The following is a 22,051-nucleotide window of genomic DNA, read 5'->3' on the forward strand; positions in this document are numbered from 1 at the left end:
ACCATATGTTTTTTTTTCCCCTTTAGTTATCCGCTCTCAACCAATCAAGTACAAATCTTAACAGAATTAGGGACATATCCAGGGACAATCAGAGACACTTTTACAGCATTTGCACTATTAACATAAGAGATTAACAGAAACACACAATGTGATTTAATATACATTTTCTGAAGTAAAAGAAGTTTATAATCCTTATTATTGTCAGGATTTATTAAGAGCAATTCACCACCTTTTCTCCAAACATCATCAATTTTAGGAGGGACTAAGAGGGACAAATGTAAAACTTGACTTAAAATAAGGACATCCCAGAAAATTAGGGACATGTGAGAGATATAATGGTTTTATCATGCAGAGAACTTTATCTTGGAAGGTGTTTCTAAATAAATGGTGATGGGCATAGCCACATCAGAAAAATTATTGGCTGATTTTAAGGTTCATAGTATACTTGCTTCCACTGAATCACCTTGAAATTCCAGTTTTTATTACATTACACTTGAATAAAGCATTCCAAGTGTCCACTACCTTATGGTTAACGATGACACAGTACTCTGTATGCAGTTCAATCATAGAATTATTTCTTCCTTTCTTCCTTTCTTTCTTTCGTTAATTTTTTTCTTCCCTCCTTTTAAGTTTTATTGAATTTCTCAGAAAGGAAGTCACTAAAATGAGAGGAAGAGGAAAAGTAACTGGTATAAAGTGGATTTGGGAGGGTTTAGGAATGTAATAAACCTTCGGGCTTAAATGATTTTTTATCTATTAAGCCAGTTCTCAAATTGAGATCAGCTAAACTTTGAGAAATCAATTGTAATTCCCACTAAAGTCACAAGATGATAGTGTTGTCCCACACATATACATATATATATATTTTGGAACCTGTGCTGGATTAATTGGTTGTTTTAAATGTTTCATTCATTGTTGTGATGAATTATATGCTTTTCAATTTTAATTTTAATTTTAATTTTAATGGTAATAACTATGTATCTGTCTTGGTTTTACACACATGTTTAACTTTAATCTTAAATATGTGCTTTTAAGTACCAGGTTTAGAAACTAGTCTGTTTCTTTTATGGGTTTATTGCACTAATTGTTTGCTGTTTTTAAATGGATTGATAATTAAAGTATGAATTGTACAGGGTATATATGTTTGTAATTAACTTTAATTTGTTGTTTTGATTCTGATGAAGACTTTTGTCGAAAACGTACTAGGATATTTGCGTTATTTCCTGTTGGTGTGTTACTTCGAATTGATCCAATAAATCCATCTTAGTATCCAGTTGTGTTGCAGGCTTCCTTTTGGGATTGTTTGGGCAATATTTGACGTTTACTAGTGACATACTATTGCCTTCATCTCCCTTTTTTTGCATTTTAGGGTTTAGGACCCATGTTGGACACCGAATATTTAGACGAGGAAAGTTACTAAACAGTTACACTCTCAAGCGATTTTAAGACTCCATGCTGCACAACGAATTCCATCTTTATATTACATAATGCAAGCATTCTTATCTGCATATGTAAATAGAAAACATATACCAGGGATAAAAGCTCTTGTCTGGCACAATAGACCACAGTGTTGAAGGAGACAGTTTCTCCCCATACACAAATACACATGAAATAATTGCAACTATAGTGCAACACCATCCCCCATAAAACCACAGCATTTCATATACCTAGCATCTATACCAAATTAGTTGTTAACTAACTTGGTACACTGGTCTCTGGTCACTTTGCTACAATGACCAATGATGATCAATACCAAAATGTAAAATGGAAGACAACCAAGTGTTAACACAATAACCAAAATGTAAAATGGAAGACAACCAAGTGTCAACACAATGACTATTAACCATATTAGTGTTACTTACAAGGACATATTTATGTTAGTTACAAGGACATATTAGTGTTACTTACAAGGAAAGCCTCAGAATTTCACTGGGAAACTGCAAAATGACACAGAATATACAGTTTTAAGAACAAGTAAGGCAAACTGGCATCAAATCATTATTCCCAATACATCCAAGAAGAATATTTATTCAATAGCCGTGGTTATCAATGGAAAATATACTCAAAAGTAGTGTTTGAGCATATAAATTACATAACCTCAGAAAAAGGCCAAGATTTAGGCTAGCAATTACACTAAATTGCTGTCTTGATTTTTCTACAACTGAATTATTCTGAAATAACTGACCTGGCTCTTCTGACAGGAAATCAGACACAAAATAAGTATAATTCTTTATTTAGCAAAGAGCACTACAAAATGCAACCCCATGAAATGATGAGTCACACAACATGGTGACTGAATGACAGAAAATCTGGGTTTATACATATCAAGTCCAAATTTGTCATGTCTTGGAATACTCCATTTCCTCTGAGGTATGATGATCTTAGAGTTCATATAAATAAAGTCGGGGTTTGGGAGCTTGACCTTCACATCAGTGGGAGTATAAAGAGGCTATCCATCATGCACAAAATCAAGTTTAAATAAGAATATTTATGTTCAGTACTCAGTGTTCTCCTGCATTTTCTGACTTTTTTTGGAGTTGGGGGGTTGGAACATAGCATTGTGAGTCCAGACATTTGAATAAAGAATACAACAAAATAAGACAAATAAAAGTACCAATGGTAGCTTGCAAATGATGGCTCTATATATCAGTTCTCCTTATCTCTGTAATCCATGAGTGACACATATTTTGACAAGAGCATTACACAAAATCATTGGTCCTAGATTAACAACTAGAGATCAACGGGTCAAGAATAAAGATTACATGGGTTGAGGGGCAATTAGTACACATTCCTTAACAATGAAAGTTGGTATACATATAAGTCATTTTTTTCTTTAAACTGAGACAACAATGCTTTTAAAAACCTGCATTCAGTACTATCTGCCATTATACGTCTTAAGTTAATAGTATGTGCTATAAATTTAATCAGGTTACTCCTTACAAATGTGTGCTACCCCAACCCTTCCCCTGATCATAACCACACCCCTTTTATTACCTTACAGAATCCCTACTGTGTGTCTCTGTGTGTGTATTTGTGTCTATACACACACACACACACACACACACACACACACATATATATATATATATATATATATATATATACGTGTGTGCATAAAATAATGGCTCAATCAATCTCACTCTCACTTTCATTCACTCATGCACTCACACATACAGACATAAACACACACACACACACACACACACACACACACACACACACACACACACACACACACACAAACACACCCTTTTTTCAGTTTCTTTTAATTTTACTGTCACTAAACAGCAGACGTATTACTAAGAGTGTGTAAAATAATGGAGGTTTTTAGCTTCTTAACAGCCCGAGCTCCTTAGCAGCTTAATATGCTGCCAAGAATAGGTAGACTCATTTTTTAGTGGCCATTAACTGTATATTAATACCCTCCTGGAGGAAGTGCATTCTCCAATCAAATTGATGATGCATAGGTCATCCATTCTGTAATGTTTAGCAGCGATCAGTCTGAGATTATAAGGCTGGACCACTAGATATTCAGTCACAATGTTTTCAATTAATAATTCATTATAAGATTACATGCATGCACCTTGAGTTGCTAATAGTTTGCTTACAGAACATATTAAGGCTACTGAGGAGAGATCACACTAATAGGAATCTATAATAATGCATATATGAACTTTTGCACGTTTTTGTAGTACATCCAAAATTCTGGATAGACATCTGTGAATAGTGTGCACAAATAGTTATGATTCCTTAAAATAGATAGCTATATATGCTTTTCTTGTTATTTCATGGGTTCATAGTTAAGTACTAGGCTAGCTGCCCTTGCGGACCATTTTAAGCCTAGCCAATGTCTCTTTTTGAGCTCAGAATAACCTATCCCATTAACTTATAGATTGGTCTTACCCATCCCCATGGTTGGTAATTACATATTACCTCTAATGAGAATTAATGAGCTCATACCATAGATAATTTCAGGGGACTAAGTCATGCAATAAAATATTTAGGAGCTGCCTCTGTTATCATACACATAATCAATTTGCAATGCTGAAGATCACTTGACAATTATGATAATTGTACTGTAAATTTCCCTATAGATATATATATATATATATATATATATATATATATATATATATATATATATATATATATATATATATATATATATATATACCTTACTTTAAAATAAACATTTAAAACAACCATATATTACTTAAAAAATAACAAAAAAATGTATAAAAGATATGAAGGCTGCAAATTGGGTTCAAATACTACTAAGAATTCAATACTGAGGGATGCTACAGATTTCTAAATTGCAAACTTTGATCCACCCCCTGAAAAAAATTACGAAAACTATAACAATTTGGGTGGAAGACATATTCCACAGAATTGCAAATATGTGATATTCCATCCATCCATCCATCCATCCATCCATCCAAAACCCCATTTTTCACATTTTTGTATAGTGCTGGGGTGTCACTTCAACAGTGATAATCATCTAGAGCCAAGGTTTACACTGCTGTGTGGTTAGCCCTGCCACAATAATTCTTCCATACCACACACACACACACACACACACACACACACACACACACACACACACACACGCAAACTCATCACTTGTAAAAACAAATGGAACTTGGGAAAGGCAAACAAAGATATGAAAAATACTAGAAAACAGTGTAGACTCAAATTCAATTAAGGTATTGCTAAGAAAAAAAATTTATATTAAGAAGGGTCTGTATATCTACCTTAACAGTGTTTGTTAAACATAAAACAAATTTGTATTACAAGCATCATAACAGGCAATCTAGACCAGCCTAGTTTATCGAGCCATGAGAGTTTAAAAGTTAAAACATATGAAAATTAAAAGAATAATTGTCAATAATTATTTCATATCACAAGCCAAGCATTTGTATCATTCAGTACTTGTGCTGTTAATTAATCATTAGAAAATGATCTTGAAGCACTGGTCTGGATTTAATTCCATGAGTACTGATTATTAACATTAAAAGAATAGGAAAGAGATGGAAAACATATTGTAGGACTTCGTCCTGGAGGCCAGTTGTAGTTACAACTGCAGTTAATGATGAAGAACAGAGATGGATAATCTGGAACCATATTTGGATTGTACTAAGTGTAACAGAAAAAGAGGGGAGAATGTATTTAAATGTAGGCCTTAGTACATGAAAATGGGCTGCTGGTTTATAAAAAGAGGTTGCAAATGTACATGACTATTTTATGAATGTAACAGCTGAATTGTCAGTATATATATCAAAGAGATAAAATACTTAAAAAATCAGTCAAAATTGTATTAAAAAATGTTCAGTTAATGATAAAGTTGATTTGCAAAGTGCCTGTGTATTTTGTCAGTGGAGGATTAGAATATATTGTTCCAACATACAACAATAATTTTCTAAATGAATATAAAAAAAGTAAGGGAATAGATTAGCTTGTGAGTTCAAAGCTGCCTGCACTCAGCAGTGTGACAATATGTAGTACTGCATTTAGTCCTGATGTCATTAGCAGACAAGTGGTAACACCATCAGCCTTTAAAGGCTTCAATGTCATTCAGAAGCTGTATTGCATTATTAAGTAGGTCCTGCAGCAGCTGCCTGAATGCAGTCTTTTCCTCATCACTACAACCCTGCCATGAGGCATAGGCCGAGATTATGAATACTGCAAAAGGTTTGCACTGCACTCTCATTGCTACAAGTCTATCACTGATTCTGATGACACCCATCACTGTCTTCAGAAGAGTCTCACTCACCCCAGTCTGCACACCCTTTCTAGTCTGTCCCTTCCAGAGTAGTAGAGTCTGGATCCCAAACTAGGAGGCTTTGCTGCAATTCCATTCCATGTTGTCTCCTGGATACACAGAATGTCTAGTGTCCTCCTTACCATCGTGGCATCCACTTCAGGCTGCATCCTCTCAGTGAACCTATATTCTGTGTAGCAGTCCTTAGTTCATTTTGTCAGTTTGATTGGTTATTACATCCAGATTTTACACAACAGAGCTCTCCCAGTTAGCTCAGGCTGCGGTACTGGATACCAGCTGACCAGAAGCTTACTAAGCCAGTGCTGACAGGCTTTATGGTGGGCACACACTGGCTAATGGAGGCACATGGACTCCTTCCACTGTTAGCATGTTTACCTGATGTAGGTCAGAGCAGGCCAGGTTCTCAGTCCAGTTATCACTGCAAATACCCAGTTTTGGTGGCACTAGTTAATGTGACCAGATCACCTAAAGTAAAATTTTGCATTAACAAGTGGCTAGCTCTGACATAGCATGCAGTCAGTGATCCATGTTGTACAATCTAAGGGATACTGTGCTCCACAGCTGATGCATAATGTGGTCAGTCTGCATAACTCCTCCCCTGATAGGCACCACCCAGAGTCTGTTCTGTGCCTGCGACATCATTCAGTTTTGAGTGTACTAAGTTAGCATATTTCTCAGGACAGAGGAGAAAATACCCAGCATATTTTTGGGAGGTATGGGGATCCCCACATAGACACAGAGAGAAAATACAAACTCCAGCTATGATCATTTTAGGATAAATTTAGAAACTGGTGTCATAAAAATAAAATTGGCATGACTGAGTGTACAGAGCTAAGCATCTACAAATTAAGCTAGCAGTTACAAAGACAGAACAGATCATTTGAAACACACCTTTACGGAAATTGAAAGATTTTGCTGCACATAGTACTACACACTAGGACATGCAAATGTAGGTTATGTGACATTAACTGTATTGTCAGCACTCACATTTATCATATGGCTGTGGCATTTTCTAATTAATATTTCATTATGATAAATGTACTTCAGTAGTAGGGGTTCTTGCAAAGCTTCCTAATGTTCATCTCTCAATGATCATAAATGTGTGCCTTTTCTTACTTCTAATTATATTCTGGATGAAGAAGATGAGATGCTGTTCATGTTGGCATCTGAAGCCATGTTGGCATCAACAAACATTCTAAACATCCTACTGAGAAATTTCTTGAAGAAAATATTTGCTGTTCACTGTAAAAGATAACATCATATCCCAGCAAATTGGCCATGACTGCCATCACTGGCAATGTCAAAAATAAAACCTAAAACTTAAAGACAAATTTCTGTTAGACTATACATGTGTGTGTGTGTGTGTGTGTGTGTGTGTGTGTGTGTGTGTGTGTGTGTGTGTGTGTGCGTCTGTGTGTGTGCATGTGTGTGCGTGTGTGTGTGTGTGTGCGTGTGTGTGTGTGTGTGTGTGTGTGTGTGTGTGTGTGTGTGTGTGTGTGTGTGTGTGTGTGTGCATGTACATGTGTGCGTGCATGTGTGTGCATGCGTGCATGCATGTGTGTGTGTGTGTGTGTGTGTGTGTGTGTGTGTGTGTGTGTGTGTGTGTGTGTGTGTGTGTGTGTGTGTGTGTGTGTGAGGGAGTTGACAGAAATAAAACAGACATATTTTGGCGAATGCTATAAGGATCATCTAGAACATTTATTTTATACACAGTTAGTTGCATGTGTCCATAACAGTGTTTCTTTGACCAAAAATCAAAATGAGGAGGTAATACAGTATTGTTTGCTGTATGTGGTGAGTTAATGCAAGTCTTCACACATGTAGACATTTTCATGTAACTGCATAACAATGAGGAGAGAATTGCATCATGAAGCAACATCTGATGAGACAAAAATGGTGATAAAACCACTAAACAGGAAAAGTTAACATTTCAAGTGTTGTTTGGATATTATTTACAAACAAGTGTATATCTCTTCCAATTCTTATGACTACAATGATTTATAACACAGAATCATTTTCTGATGTGTTAATGCAAATGCAAGGCAAATATAGAATTTAACTGTTTTAAGTTCTTCGTTATTCACTTTTCTGTACTCAAATTGTTGTTATATGCATTCAGTGCCAGTTACTTACCACAGATACATGGCCATGAAATCAGCAGATTATCTCACCTGAAGAAGGTTGTCTGGAATGCTCCATACATCCATGGCTGTAACTCAAGACTGGGATACTCAAGGAATGGAGGTATGATCATGGAGAAGATGAGAGCCAAACAGACGAAAAGTGCAGGAAGTACAACCTATAAGCAAAAAGGACAACTATTGTGGCATAAAACAGACATTTCTATAAAGGCAGTTCTGTCTGCAACTGTTGTACTTATTAAGACAGAAACTGAAACTGATTGAACAATGGTCATTTCAGTAGCACTTAACAACTGATTCAATACAGCCAAGGAACTGACATACTTAGATAAGTCTGACACCTTCTCCAGCTTTTTTACCCTTGTAGATAAAACTATATAACATTACAGATGACTTCTTCTTCTAATAAATATCTCTGTAATGGCCCACTGTAAACTGTATGATAGGAAGTTACTCAAGCATGAGCCTATCTTCATATTCAGAAGCTTCTGCCCTTGCTATGCTTTCTTGCCCTTTGGGATTTAGAGTATCTCAGAGCTGTACTTCCCTTACGGATATAGGTTGCCTCGAGGAGAACTCCAGGAAAACTCTCTCATATTGTTTGTTACTTTGCCAAGAGCAAATTGTGTACTGCATGGAATGATGTGAATATGCTCTGAAACTGAAAAAAAATAAATGTGTTAAATGCTTCTTAAAGGCATGACCCAATATTAACTGTGCTAAGGGTGCTTAACAAAAGTTGTTAAGAACACCCTAATCACTGTTAAGATCAGCACTCATGCTAAGGACTAACAGTAGCCAGTGCAGATCAGCAGACAAGCATAGAAGCAGAAAGTAAAACAGCTTTTAAAAACTGTCAGAACTTCACTCTGCCACACCTGTAAACAAAGTGTGGCAGAACAATGGGTCTTAACAGCTTGCAAAAGCTCTTCTACCCTCTGCTAGAGGAGTACTTCAGTTCCGCCTATTGTACCTCTCAATTGTCCCTGATGTTTGCTCTACTCCTTTTAATTTTTTTCTTTGTTTTTATTTTCTGATAAATGACTGAGGATAATAGTGAGTAAATAATGCTAGATTTTTGAATGTTCATTTTTCATTTTAGTGTGAAAACAATTGCTGGTGTAACCCCTGTTATTTTAATAACATTTTAAGTGAATTAAAGCAATATTTAAAAGCTGCAAGTGATTTAGATCTTTTGAACCCCCCCCCCCGTGATTTTTGTATTTATCCAGAATTCTTAAGAAATAAAGCTAAGATATATCCTGGCATGTTTTTAACAGCACATGCTAAGCACTTCACCTGCTTTTGAAGCTGGTAAAACAGTTTGTACTCCTACACCTTCTCTTTTTTGATAGAACTGATAGTACATGGGGCAGATAAAGGGTGCCACAAAAGAAGTATAATCTGCTCTCTGATCATAATTCTTATTATGTGTTCTCAACATGGATGACAACAGATTCACTTCTCAATCTTCTGGCATCCATGCCTTGAGCACATAATAATCCAATTTTAATAAGAGATCCGATCATAATCTTCTGTATCGCATCCCATGATAACATATCAACCTAGACATAGTTCAGAATATTTCAAGTTTCAGCGGGCAACATACCATCACTATTAGTAGAGCAAACCCCTACTATTATCAGTGTGACTAGAATATTCACTGGCATTACTTGAACCTGTTTAGTGTACAGTTATAAATTAAACACAATTATTGCTGAAATCTTTTATATATCTGACAAAACTTCTGATGTTATTAATAGCATCCTTAACCTTGGCAACCTTAGAATGTATAATTTGCTGAAAGCTATCAAAACTGAGACAGTATAAAAAATGCTGTCATAAATTTGGCACACGGTTTCTAAAGTTTGCTGTTCATGTATTCCAAGGTTATTTTCAGGCAGTGTGGAAGCCATTCCACCAGAAGGCAAAGTTCTTATAATTTCACAGTTCCTAACTAGACTAGTGATCCGTGAGGATTTTTAGAAGCCCAACCTTACAGTCACATGAAGTTTAGCCATTGTAATTTAAGTATGAATAACCCAGAGCCAGGCAGAACATTTACATGTTACCCCTATCTGTAAAGGACAAGGGTGTTAAATTAGGAGTGAATTTGTTTATAAGGCCTAACAGACAACTTATGTAGTAGAAAATTTAAATCAAATGTGACAAAAACATCAGGAAAACACTATGGCAACTTTACTGTCATTAACTTTCATCTGTTTAAGACTTTATTAAGTAAAGCCGTAGATGATGGTAAGGTGGTTCACACAGCCTATCTAGATCTCGCCAAGGCTTTCGACACCATCCCCATCAACAAGATGGGTTGCCAACTGGCTCACTGACAGAATCCACACTGTCAAAGCAGCAGACCCCAAATCCAACTTCAGACCAGTGGCAAGTGGAGTACCACAGGGTTCAATCCTAGGTACTCTCCTGTTTAGTATCTACTTCTCAGAAGTACATGCTGACACAGAAGGTCTTTGGCTAACAACGTTCGCAGATGACTGCAAACTAGGAGCCATAATCGAAAATCCTAACAATGTGGACATCCTTCAAAAGGGCCTCAATGAGACAGATGCCTGGTGTCAAAGTCATGGCCTCAAGCTCAATGCCAAAAAGTGCATTGTTATCCCTTTCGGTAAAAACTGTGTACCCATGAACTACCACATAGGCGGTAGTCTACTTAACACTGATAGTGTAATATGAGACCTTGGGACACAGGTGGACAGTAGTCTCTCCTTTGATAATCACATTGCCACAGTAGTCAGGAATCCTTCTATGTGGCACACCTCATCACAAAAGGTTTCTCATCCAGGAAAAAAGAGGTCATTGTTCCCCTCTACTCAACACTCATTAGACCCATTATAGAGTACAACGCCCCTTTTGATATGTGCCTCACAAGACATCTATAACAACTAGAAAGGCAACAGAAATACCTCACAAAGAGGATTACCGGCCTCAAACAGATGCCCTACACAGACCGTCTCAAAAAGCTCCAGCTTTACTCTGACGCATATCGCCTACTCAGAGGTGATCTCTGCCTAACATACAAAGCAATGTCAAACCCAGAGTTGTTGGACATGCACCACTTAAAGAAATCCAAGTCCCTCTGAGCTACATGCTCTAGGGACCTAAACCTTGTTAACACAATAAACAGAACATGCTGGAGGGATAGATTCCTGTCCCTGAGACTTCCCATACTCCGGAACAAACTACCTATCTATATCAAACAAAGCTCCTCATTAGCATGCTTCAAGAAAAAATGTGATGATTGGATGGGAGATAGGAAATTGACCGCCAGGGATCACTTCTGTGGATCTACTCGACAGGGGCACAGGAAAATAATTTTCTTGGGTGGCAAAAGCCAGGGTACCTTTTTGGATAGGCTTATATAGGCCTTAGGGCCAATACCTACCTATGAACCTAAATAAAAACATAAAAGTGCACTATATTTAAATAAAACAGAAATTCTCAAAATTAAATATGGCAAGCACATTTCAATAAGGGTTTAAACAAATTAATTTATATATAGTTACTAACTTGATTATTCTGCATTTTAGATTAGGCTTTCTTGAAAACACTGTTGATAACTATCAGCTTACCCAGAATATGATGGAGTTACTGGATTTCAATGCAATAAAACTCTCAGTTTAGAGGATTACATATCATTTCAACTCTTGGCACACAGAAATGCAGAGTCTGTGAGGCTTGACTCTGTGGAAATTTTAACTCATCTTATTACCTGTGAAAAACTTGACTGCAAGCAATAAGTGCAAACAGGCACAAGAAGATGGTTTATTAGCTAACCTCATTTATATTGGGAAATAGGAGAAGGATTAGACCTGCTAGCCCAATCACAACATTCTTGCTTCAGAAGACAGAAGGATAGTTGAAAAATGTACTAATCCACAGAAATATGCCTTCCTTATAGTTAGTCTTCATCATAGGTTTATAGGTGTGTACTAGGCTAATGGCCCTGGAGCCTTTACAAGTCTATCCCCCCAAAAAAATTGCCCAGCTACCATGACTCCTGATGTTAGTTCACAGTGCCCGTATCCAGTAGCGCAAGTGGAATGATGCCTGGAGTGAACTTTCTGTTACCCATCCACTCGTCAAGATTTCTCTTGAAGAGGGCCAGTGAGGTGCTGTGCTTGACATGAATGGGAAGCTTATTCCACAGTATGGGCAGTCTTTGGGAGATGAACCTGTCCCTCCAGCATGTTCTGTTAATTATGATAATGAGGTTGTGATCTTTGGAGCATGGGGGGATTGGGATTTGTTTAGGTGTAGCATTTCAAGTAGGGCTGGGTCAGACATGGCTTTGTAAGTCAAGCAGAGATCACCTCTAAGTAGACGATAATAGACTGAGAACAGCTGAAGTTTCTTGAGTCTGTCCATGTAGGACATGTGTTTAAGGCCTAGGATTCTTTTTGTGAGCTACTTTTGTGGACTTTCCAGCTGTTGTAGGTTTCTGGTCAGGTCCATGCTAAATGGGGCATTATATTCAATGACTTGTGTAATGAGGGATGAGTATAGAGGGATGATGACCTCTTTCTTCCTGGATGTGAAACTTTTGGTTATAAGATGTGCCACATAGAAGGACTTTCTGACCACAGTGGCAATGTGGTGGTTGAAGGTGAGGGGGCTGTCGACCTGAGTCCCCAGATCTCTTATGGCCCCTTTTTTGTTCAGTGGGCTCCCATCAATGTGGTAATTCATGGGAACTGAGTTTTTACTAAAGGGGATGATAACACATTTTTTGGCATTAAGCTTCAGGCCATGGTTCTGACACCAGTCATTGGTTTCAGAGACTCCCATCAATGTGGTAATTCATGGGAACTGAGTTTTTTCCAAAGGGGATTAACACATTTTTTGACATTAAGCTTCAGGCCATGGTTCTAACACCAGTCATTGGTCTCAGAGAAGTCCTTTTGTAGGATGTCTGCATCACTTGGGGAGTTGATAATGACTGCAGTCATTGGTGAACTTGGTCAGCCAGAGTCCTTCTGTGTTGGCTTGGACTTCTGAGGAGTATATGCCAAATGGGAGAGGGCCCAGGACTGAGGCCTATGGGAATCCACTCATGACTGATTGACAGTCTAACTTAGATCCACAACTTTCACTCTGTGGGTCCTGTCTGTGAGCCAATTTGCAACCCTCCTAGTGATGTAAGGACTGATGCCTAGTTTGGTGAATTTATCAATGATACCTGAGTGGGGAATGGTACTAAAGGCCTTGGCCAGGTCAAGGTAGGCTGTATGCACAGCCTTACCCTTATCCACAGCCTTGGTGACTGCTTCAAAGAAGTAAACCATGTTCAGCAGGCAGGATTTCCCCTTGACAAAGCCAAACTGTGTGGGGTCAAGTGTTTTGAGATTGCCTACATCTTTGTTAAGCAGGTCCATGATGCTGCACTCCATAGCTTTGCATACCAGGCTTGTCAGGCTGAAGGGGAGATAGTTCCCAGGGTCTGTAGTTGCTCCCCCTTTATGGATCAGGATAACTGTAGCAGTGCACCATTCATTAGGGACATAGCCTGAGGTAAGGTTGTGATTGAACAGGGCACACAGATGTGGTTCCAGTTCATTTTGTAGCTCATGTAGGATGCAGCCAGGGATATTATCAGGTCTCATGGATGCTGCATTCTTGGCTTTGGACAATGCAGCTTTTATCTATGCCACAGAAATGGTGGGTATCAGGCTTTCATCTGGTATTGTGATAGGGTCCCTGGGGGGATAAAGTTGGCACTGAATCTGTCAGCCAGTATGTTGGCTATATCTGTTGGCTCAGTATAGGAGGTGCCATTGTGCAGTAACTCAGATCAAATCTGGGTATTGCCTTTGAGGTTTTTGATATAGCTATAGAAGGCTTTGTGGTTGTTTTTGGTGTCAGCTGCAATTCTGCCTTCATAGCTGGTTTTACAGGATTTGATAAGGGATCTCAGCTTTTTGATGAGACTGATAAGGGAGGTTTTCCAGTCTTGTGACTATTTTGTTCTGCAACAGTTTCTTACTTCTGTTGTAGAGTTCATTGATGGCTGGGGACCACCAGATTGGCCTCCTTTTTTGGAGGAGAGCATCTTAGTTCTATTTCATATGGCAAGGTCCATGCATTTGTGTACATGCTCATACAGTGCATTGATGTATGATCTGGCAGTCATGCAGCTATTTTCCATTGGCATGGGTGCCGAGAAGTTAGCCACCTCTGCTTTTAGGAGCCGAAAGTCGGCCTTAGAGAAGCTTTTCAGGGTGGTCACCTTAGTGGGGGTGTAGGTGAGATAGAGATTTGCATGGTGATCAGTTTGTTGTCAGATTTATCCAGGAAGGAACTGACTATAGGTGTGGAGAAATGATCTGATAACCAGGTCGAAGATGTTGCTTCCTCTAGTGGGGGTCAGAATGAGCTGGTCCAGGACATTGGAATTGATAAATTCCAGAAAGCATTGGGCCTCTACATTGGTACTTCAATAGTTTTCCCAGTTGATGGAAGAGTAATCGAAGTCACCCAGTATGAGAGTATTGGGTTGAACCTTGATAGATTCCAGGGTACTTAGGAAGTTGGCATGTGAGTCTAGGGACATGTTTGGCTTCTGTAGCAGGCTGTGACTTATATCGCCGTCTTGCCCAGTGTTAGTTGTACGTGAAGTATCTCAGATGCATTATGCTGGGCTACCAGTCTAGAGGTGTGCGTATCCTTTAAGAATATGGAGACACCACTGCCTTTGGAACTTCTGGCCGCATTCTGGGGCCAAAAGGTATGGAATGAGTTGTAGCCTGGGAGTGCAGGGGTGCTTTCTGCCTCTTTAAAGCAGGTCTCCTTTACAGCATAGATGTCAACATTCTCCATTTTGAGGAGAGCTTAGAGTGAGTGCATCTTGAGATTTAGACTTCTAACATTGAGCAGCATGACCCTCAGATTGCATTTGTTTGTAGCTGTTACAGTGGACTTTTGGTCTTTGGAACACTGCCTAAAGCAAGGCACTATAGGGGTGGCAAGAGCCTTAGCCAGTACCTGGAATCCCAGGGGTGACAGATGCAAGCCATCTCTGCCAAAACATCGAGGTCTATCGATCATGTCGTCCCAAGCAGACTGATACTGGATCCCTTTAGAATGACACCAGAAACTTAGCCAATTGTTGATGGCAATCATTTTCTGCTCATACTGTGGTATCATTCTGGGTGACGGTAGAATACTACTCAGGGCTAGGGTCATACCTGCCTGGGCCACATAATCCAAGAGTTCCATCACATCTCTTTTCATGTAGTCCAGAGAGTGACTGACTCATATTTGTACTTGTTGCGGAGTGACCTGATTGCATGTGCTATGTGGTGGATCTTGGTACCTGATAGACAACTGATTGTCACCTTCTCCTTGTTCAGCCTAGTGAGTGGGACATCAGTGTGCCTCACAATTGAGTCTCCTATGATTACTATATTGGGCAAACTGTTTTGCCTTAAGGGCTTGTGTTGAGGGGAACACCGTTGTGGTGAGCTATGTGCTCTGGAGTTGGTGTTGTGTTGTGGTGGTCGAGTATATTTCTGTCTAGGGGGCCTCTGTTGTTTGGGTTAATTTGTATTGAGAGCCTCTGCGAAGGTGAGTAGATGGCTTCTGTTTCTATGTGTGGGTTGTGATGGTTGATGTTTTGGAGGACTGTGTGTTCTATGTAGTGAGTTGCAGGTGTTGACCTTCTCCTCTTGACTAGCTAGTCAGGTCTTGGTTTGAGCATGCACTGCTTCCATTTTGGTGATATAAGTGTATCTCTCACAGGTATAATTGTTGGGAGGTAAGAGAAGAGGGTTGTCTGTGTACATTAGACAGTTGCCACACTGTCTCAGAATGCCCAAGTGCACCAGGTTAGTAGGAGAAAGCACAGGAAATTGCCGTACAATCATACCAGGAGGGATGGTCATAAAGTACAGTTTTGTACCTACCATAAATGTAGATGTTCAAGTGTCTTCACTGCTGCAGTCATTACACTTGGGTTATCCTGCCATCAGGTGGTCCCGCACTTGGCCAGAGTTCCAAAGTCTTGGTCCTACGTCAGTTGCTGTCATCTCCTCCCTGACGTCAGTGAGTCAGGGGTATATAAGAAGCAGCTGACGCCATTTTCTTCAGTTTTTCTTGCTCCACATGTCAGGTGCCCCCAAAAAGATAGGCAATACATATCGCTTACAAAACATACAGTAAGGTAAAAACAAAACCTTCAGTAACCAGCAAATACACCACATAGGTAGTATAGTGTAGAAAGTTATAGATAAGACCCAGCTAAGAAAGAGGGGATGGCGGGTGGGTAACCAGAACTGCAGCAGTGAAGACACTCGAACATCTACATTTATGGTAGGTACAAAACTGTACTATGTTCATCGTGTTTCACTGCTGCAGTCATTACACTTGGGTAGAATCCCAAAGCTGAGTCAGGGTGGCTGGCTCTATAGAGGATTTGGTGTGGCTATGAGGCCCTGCAGCACTGCCGTGGCAAAGCCAGCTCTGGATCAAGAGTAAAGAGGCAAGTGATAATGCTTGGTAAAGGTGTGCATTGAACTCCAAGTTGCAGCTTCCAAAATGTCTTTGGTAGGTACTCCTCTAAGACAGGCAGTAGAAGTTGCAGTTGCCCTGGTGGAATGTGGTCTAATGTTAGATGGTACAGGCTTCCCATGCTGTGTGTAGCAGAACCGGATACAGTGTCCTATCCACTTTGAAATGGTCTGCTTTGAAATAGCCTTTCCCTGTGACCTTGCAGCATAAGATACAAACAATTGTTCAGTTTTTCTGAAAGCTTTTGTTTTGTCCAAATAGAAGAGTAATTGCCTGTGTATGTCCAAGGAATGTAAAATTCTCTCCTCTTTATTCTGGGGATTTGGATAAAATGTTGGCAAGTGAATAGTTTGGTTAAGAGCCACACTGGATACCACCTTAGGCATAAATGAAGGGTTTGTTCTTAAGGAAACCCTGTCTTGGTGGAAAATGATGAAAGGCTCCACTGCCATTAGTGCCTGTAGTTCTGAGACTCTTCGTGCTGAGGTTATTGCCAGTAGCAGAGCAGTTTTCCATGATATATATTTTAATTCTGCTGAATTGGCTGGCTCAAAATGAGGTAAAGTGAGTTTTTCCAAGACAAAATTGAGGTCCCAAGTAGGAGTTGGTGCTCTCTGGGGCGGTCTTATGTTTTTAGCCCCTCTGAGGTACTGCTTTAGCAATGGATGAGAGAAAATAGGAGGATCTGTGTTGTAATGAGCCAAAATGGCAGAAGCATGGATCTTAATGGATGAGAAGGATAGTCCTTTGTCCAGCATCTCAGTTAAGTATTGTAGTATCTGAGGAATGTTAGGGATAAGAGGGTCAAGGCTTTGAGCCTGGTTCCAGGCACAGAATCTCTTCCACTTTTCTGAATAAGATTTCCTGGTGCTAGGCCTCCTGGCCTCCAAAATGACATCCATAACAGCTTTAGATAGAGGTGTTGTCTGTTTGGCTAATGAATCTGCCATGCAGCCAGGGATAAGGTTTTGAGCTGACTGTGCAGGATCTGATTGTTTTGTTGAGTCAGAAGGTGTGGAATTTGAGGCAAAATCCAAGCTGGGCCTTGAGCTAAGTTCTTTAAGATTGGGTACCAATGCTGGCGTGGCCAGTCTGGAGCAATCAGAATCATCTGTGGTTTGTCTTGTCTGGCTTTTAGGAGTACCTTTGAAAGGAGAGGCAGAGGTGGGAAGGCATAAACGTTTAGGCTTTTCCAGCTGAACGAAAGAGCATCCACTTTCCATGCTTGTGTGTGATAAGTACTTGTGCAGAATTTTTGTAGTTGGCAATTCAGTGGGGAGGCAAAGGGATCTATGTCCGGGCACCCCCATTTTTGTATTATCATGCTGAAAACTTGTGGATTTAATTTCCACTCATGAGGATCCATGATGTTTATGCTGAAGTCGTCTGCCAGAGTATTTTCTTTCCTGGCAAGAATTGTGCATGCAGATGAACTTGATAAGTTATAGCTGTGCTCCACAAGGTCATGGCTTGTCTGCATAGGGGGTAAGAATGAGTGCCCCCTTGCTTGTTTATGTGCCACATTACTGTGGTGTTGTCTTTCTTTAATGTAAGTTTCTTGGAGGCCATTTTTTGCTTGGGCTAAAGGGAAGTCTCTCTGTTGATCAGTGGCAGTGAAAAACATTGAGCAGCCTGCCTGACCCTGTGGGAGTGTTTACTGACATGAAACTGTAGTTTTATTGGCCATTTTGGGTCAATTCCAAACTCCTTCATCTTCTTCTCTTAAAACCTGGTTGCCTCGTGGTTTTGGCATCTTTTCAGGCTTGTTGGCTGTTGGTGAAGCACCCACCAAGAGGAGAAAACGCTGAGAGAAAAAAGGAGCCACTTTTGAGATTTTAAGTATTTTTCCTCTGTTTATTTGCTAAGTTTTTCTGCATAGCCACATATTTTGAGCATCTTCTGGCTTGTTAAACTTGATTTCTGCATTAGTAACTGTATTTAGAGCACAACCTAGAGCTGTTTACTGAATTTCCTGTTTGCACTTATTTTTAAAATCATTTTTTTCTCAAAACTTGCATTATCTGTCTTTGGCCTAGCACTCTTGTGTGGGGTCATTTACTGCACTGTTATAACTTGTTGACTTGCTGATACTTGTGAACCTCTGCTATCTCTGAAAAAAACAAAAAAAAAACAAAAAAAATCTTGCTTTTTTCCCACTTTTCTGAGATTTAAAAAAGTTCAGTTACAGGCTTGCTGTTCTTGTTTGTAAGTTTCTTGGAGGCCATCTTTTGCTTGGGCTAAAGGGAAGTCTCTCCGTTGATCAGTGGCAGTGTAAAACATTGAGCAGCCTGCCTGCCCCTGTGGGAGTGGTTACTGACTTGAAACTGTAGTTTTATTGGCCATTTTGGGTCAATCCCAAACTCCTTCATCTTCCTCTCTTAAAACCTGGTTGCCTCGTGGTTTTGGCATCTTTTCCAGCTTGTTAGCTGTTGGTGAAGCACCCACCAAGAGGAGAAAGCGCTGAGAGAAGAAAGGAGCCACTTTTGAGATTTTTCGTCTGTTTATTTGCTAAGTTTTTCTGCATAGCCCCCTATTTTGAGCATTTTCTGGCTTGTTAAACTTGATTTCTGTATTAGTAACTGTAATTAGAGCACAACCTAAAGCTGTTTACTGAATTTCCTGTTTGCACTTATTTTTAAAATCTTTTTTTTCTCAAAACTTGCATTTTATCTGTCTTTGGTCTAGCACTCTTGTGTGGGGTCATTTACTGCACGGTTATAACTTGTTGATACTTGTGAACCTCTGCTATCTCTGAAAAAAACAAAAAAAATCTTGCTTTTTTCCCACTTTTCTGAGATTTAAAAAAGTTCAGTTACAGGCTTGCTGTTCTTGAACTGTATGTAAGTTTCTTGGAGGCCATTTTTTGCTTGGGCTAAAGGGAAGTCTCTCTGTTGATCAGTGGCAGTGAAAAACATTGAGCAGCCTGCTGCCCCTGTGGAAGTGGTTACTGACTTGAAACTGTAGTTTTATTGGCCATTTTGGGTCAATTCCAAACTCCTTCATCTTCCTCTCTTAAAACCCTCTTTTGTGCAGTTTTGCACATTTTTGCGCATAGCACAACAGCGGGCAGCGCTGCCTAATTGGGTTTAAACTATTCCTGGCTCCACAAAGTCTGCTCTTCACTTTTTCCCTTAGAATTGCTCTATCTCTCAATTTAAACACCATATTCTCATTCTAAGGCCCTTCACTGGTCCAATTAAGTAATCCTATAAGTTAGCACTATTAAACCATAAGCACTACTTACTCTTATACTCTCTATGATTACCCTGTCCTCTATTGGTCCGTCTTAAATTCAGTTTCCCTATATTACTCTAGCATGTCCAAACGTCAGTCAATGGTTTCCTCTCCAGTCCAGTTGGTGAATCTGGGAATTTTGAGGCAATGTTACAACTGTCTCATGTACATGGACAACCCTCTCCTCCTCCAAACAGGTTCAAATATATGTGAGAGATGCAACTATTTAGCCAAACTAGAGGCTAAGCTCTCTCATCTCAAAACTGGTGTAACCAGTCAGGAGGAGAAGGTAACCTCACACAACACAATTCCAGTATCACATAGTCCCACCACATCAGCGAACCAAACACATAAATACACAAAAACATACTCAGTGGCTCTAAATAAAAATCTACCTAAGCAACAGAGACCTCCAAAGCAGACATCCAAGCAAATGCTACCTCAAAACAAAACACGCACAACACATAGCCCACAAAGTCAGTGTGCCAAGCAGCCACAGCCCTTAAGGCTGAATAACACACCTGATACTCTTGTAATAGGTGACTCTATTGTCAGACACACTGACGTCCCGCTCACCAGGCTGAATAAAGAGAAGGTCACTGTGAGCTGCCTGTCAGGTGCTAGGATCCGCCACATAACGCAAGCACTCAGGTCACTCCAAAGCAAATACAAACATGACTCAGTCATTGTACATGCTGGTGTGAATGACCTGAGACGTACCTCCCTGGACTACATGAAAAGAGACATAGAGGAGCTCTCTGATCATGTAGCCCAGGCTGGTATGACCCTGACCTTGAGCAGCATCTTGCCCTCACCTAAAATGATGCCACAGTACAAAGACAAAATGATCGATTTTAACAATTGGCTAAAATTTTGGTGTCATTCAAAGGGGATCCAGTGTCTGTCAGCCTGGGATGACATGCTCGACAATCCACGTTGCTTCACTAGGGACAGCTTGCACCTGTCACCACTGGGCTTTCGGATATTGGCAAAGGCTCAAAAGTCAAACCCACCCCCATAGACAGCACAAGGTACAAGAAACTAAGGATAATGCTGCTTAACGCCAGAAGTCTTAACCTCAAGATGCACGCACTCGAAGCTCTCCTCAGTATGGAGAACATCGATATCTGTGCAGTGACAGAAACCTGGTTCAAGGCTCCAGAGAGCACCCCAGCACTACCAGGCTATACCTCGTATCATGCTTTTCGGCCCCAAAACCCAGACCGAACCACAAAAGTAGGGGGAGTTTCCATATTTATCAAGGATATCCACACCTCCAGGTTAGTGGCATTGCACAAAGTATCGGAGACCATCCATGTGCAACTAACAGTGGGCAAGACTGCTTTTCAGTTTATAGCATCCTACAGACCACCCTCTCAAAGTCAGGAATCCCACTCGGCTTTCCTGAAAACATTGGAGAACATGAAGATCTCTCCGAACACCATTATATTGGGCGACTTCAACTACCCAAACATTGACTGGGAGCACTACTCAAGCCCCAGCTCCTTAGCCCAAAGGTTCCTAGAAATTATAAACTCAAATGCTATGGAACAACTAGTCACCACTCCCACAAGAGGGGACAAAATACTAGACCTGATCATTACCAACATGGGGACTCTATGCTCCACACCAGAAGTATATCCCTCATTGGTAAGATCAGACCATAAATTAATTTCACTGGATGTCCACATCCTGACCCCACCCCCAGCCCAGAAAACCACAGTGAAAAACTTCTCAAAAGCGAACTTCTCACTTCTCAAAACCGAAGTGGAATCCTTCAAGGCCCCAGGGCCAGTGGAAACTATGGCCCAAACTGCAGAATCCTATATAAACACTTTCTACGGACATCTCCAGGAATGCATGGATCATGCTATCCCAAACAAAACCAAGACCCAATCATCCAAAGGCAGGCGTCCAGACTGGTGGACCCCTGCCATAAATACACTGTACAACAGAAGGAGGAAGCTACTACATGATAGAGCAAAATCCCTAATAGGGAAGGCATCTCTGATCAGTACTAGCAAAAAATTACGATCCCTCATAAAATTGTCCAAGGCCAGCTTCGAGAGAAAAATTGCACAGGACACCAAAGACAATCATAATGCTTTTTTCAGTTATGTTAGGAACCTGGGATGCAACTACCAGACTTGTTCTGAGTTGATTCTAAACAACAAAAAATACACTGAACCCACAGACATTGCCAATATCCTGGCAGACAGGTTCAGTGCAAACTTTCCCACCCCCTCCCCCCCAAAAGAGCAAGTATCTATCCCGGCAGAGGGCTGCCTCCCAAACATCTCTGATGCTCAAGTGAAGGCTGCCCTCTCCAAAGCAAAAAACACTGCTTCCATGGGACCAG

At 40.1% G+C, this 22,051-nt stretch overlaps 1 protein-coding gene across 1 annotated transcript in view; it reads right to left on the reverse strand.

Moving 5' to 3' along the window:
• The window catches only part of LOC122792759 (phospholipid-transporting ATPase ABCA1-like), a 2,266,772-nt gene that overhangs the window by 834,886 nt on the left and 1,409,835 nt on the right, over positions 1–22,051 (reverse strand). The window contains exon 28 of the mRNA XM_044060333.1: positions 7,951–8,078. Within this exon, the coding sequence (XP_043916268.1) occupies positions 7,951–8,078 (128 nt within the window). The remainder of the gene's footprint in view (positions 1–7,950; positions 8,079–22,051) is intronic.

Source organism: Protopterus annectens, chromosome 2.part0 (genome assembly GCF_019279795.1).
Source record: "Protopterus annectens isolate FY-2018-M chromosome 2.part0, PAN1.0, whole genome shotgun sequence".
NCBI lineage: Eukaryota > Metazoa > Chordata > Ceratodontiformes > Protopteridae > Protopterus > Protopterus annectens.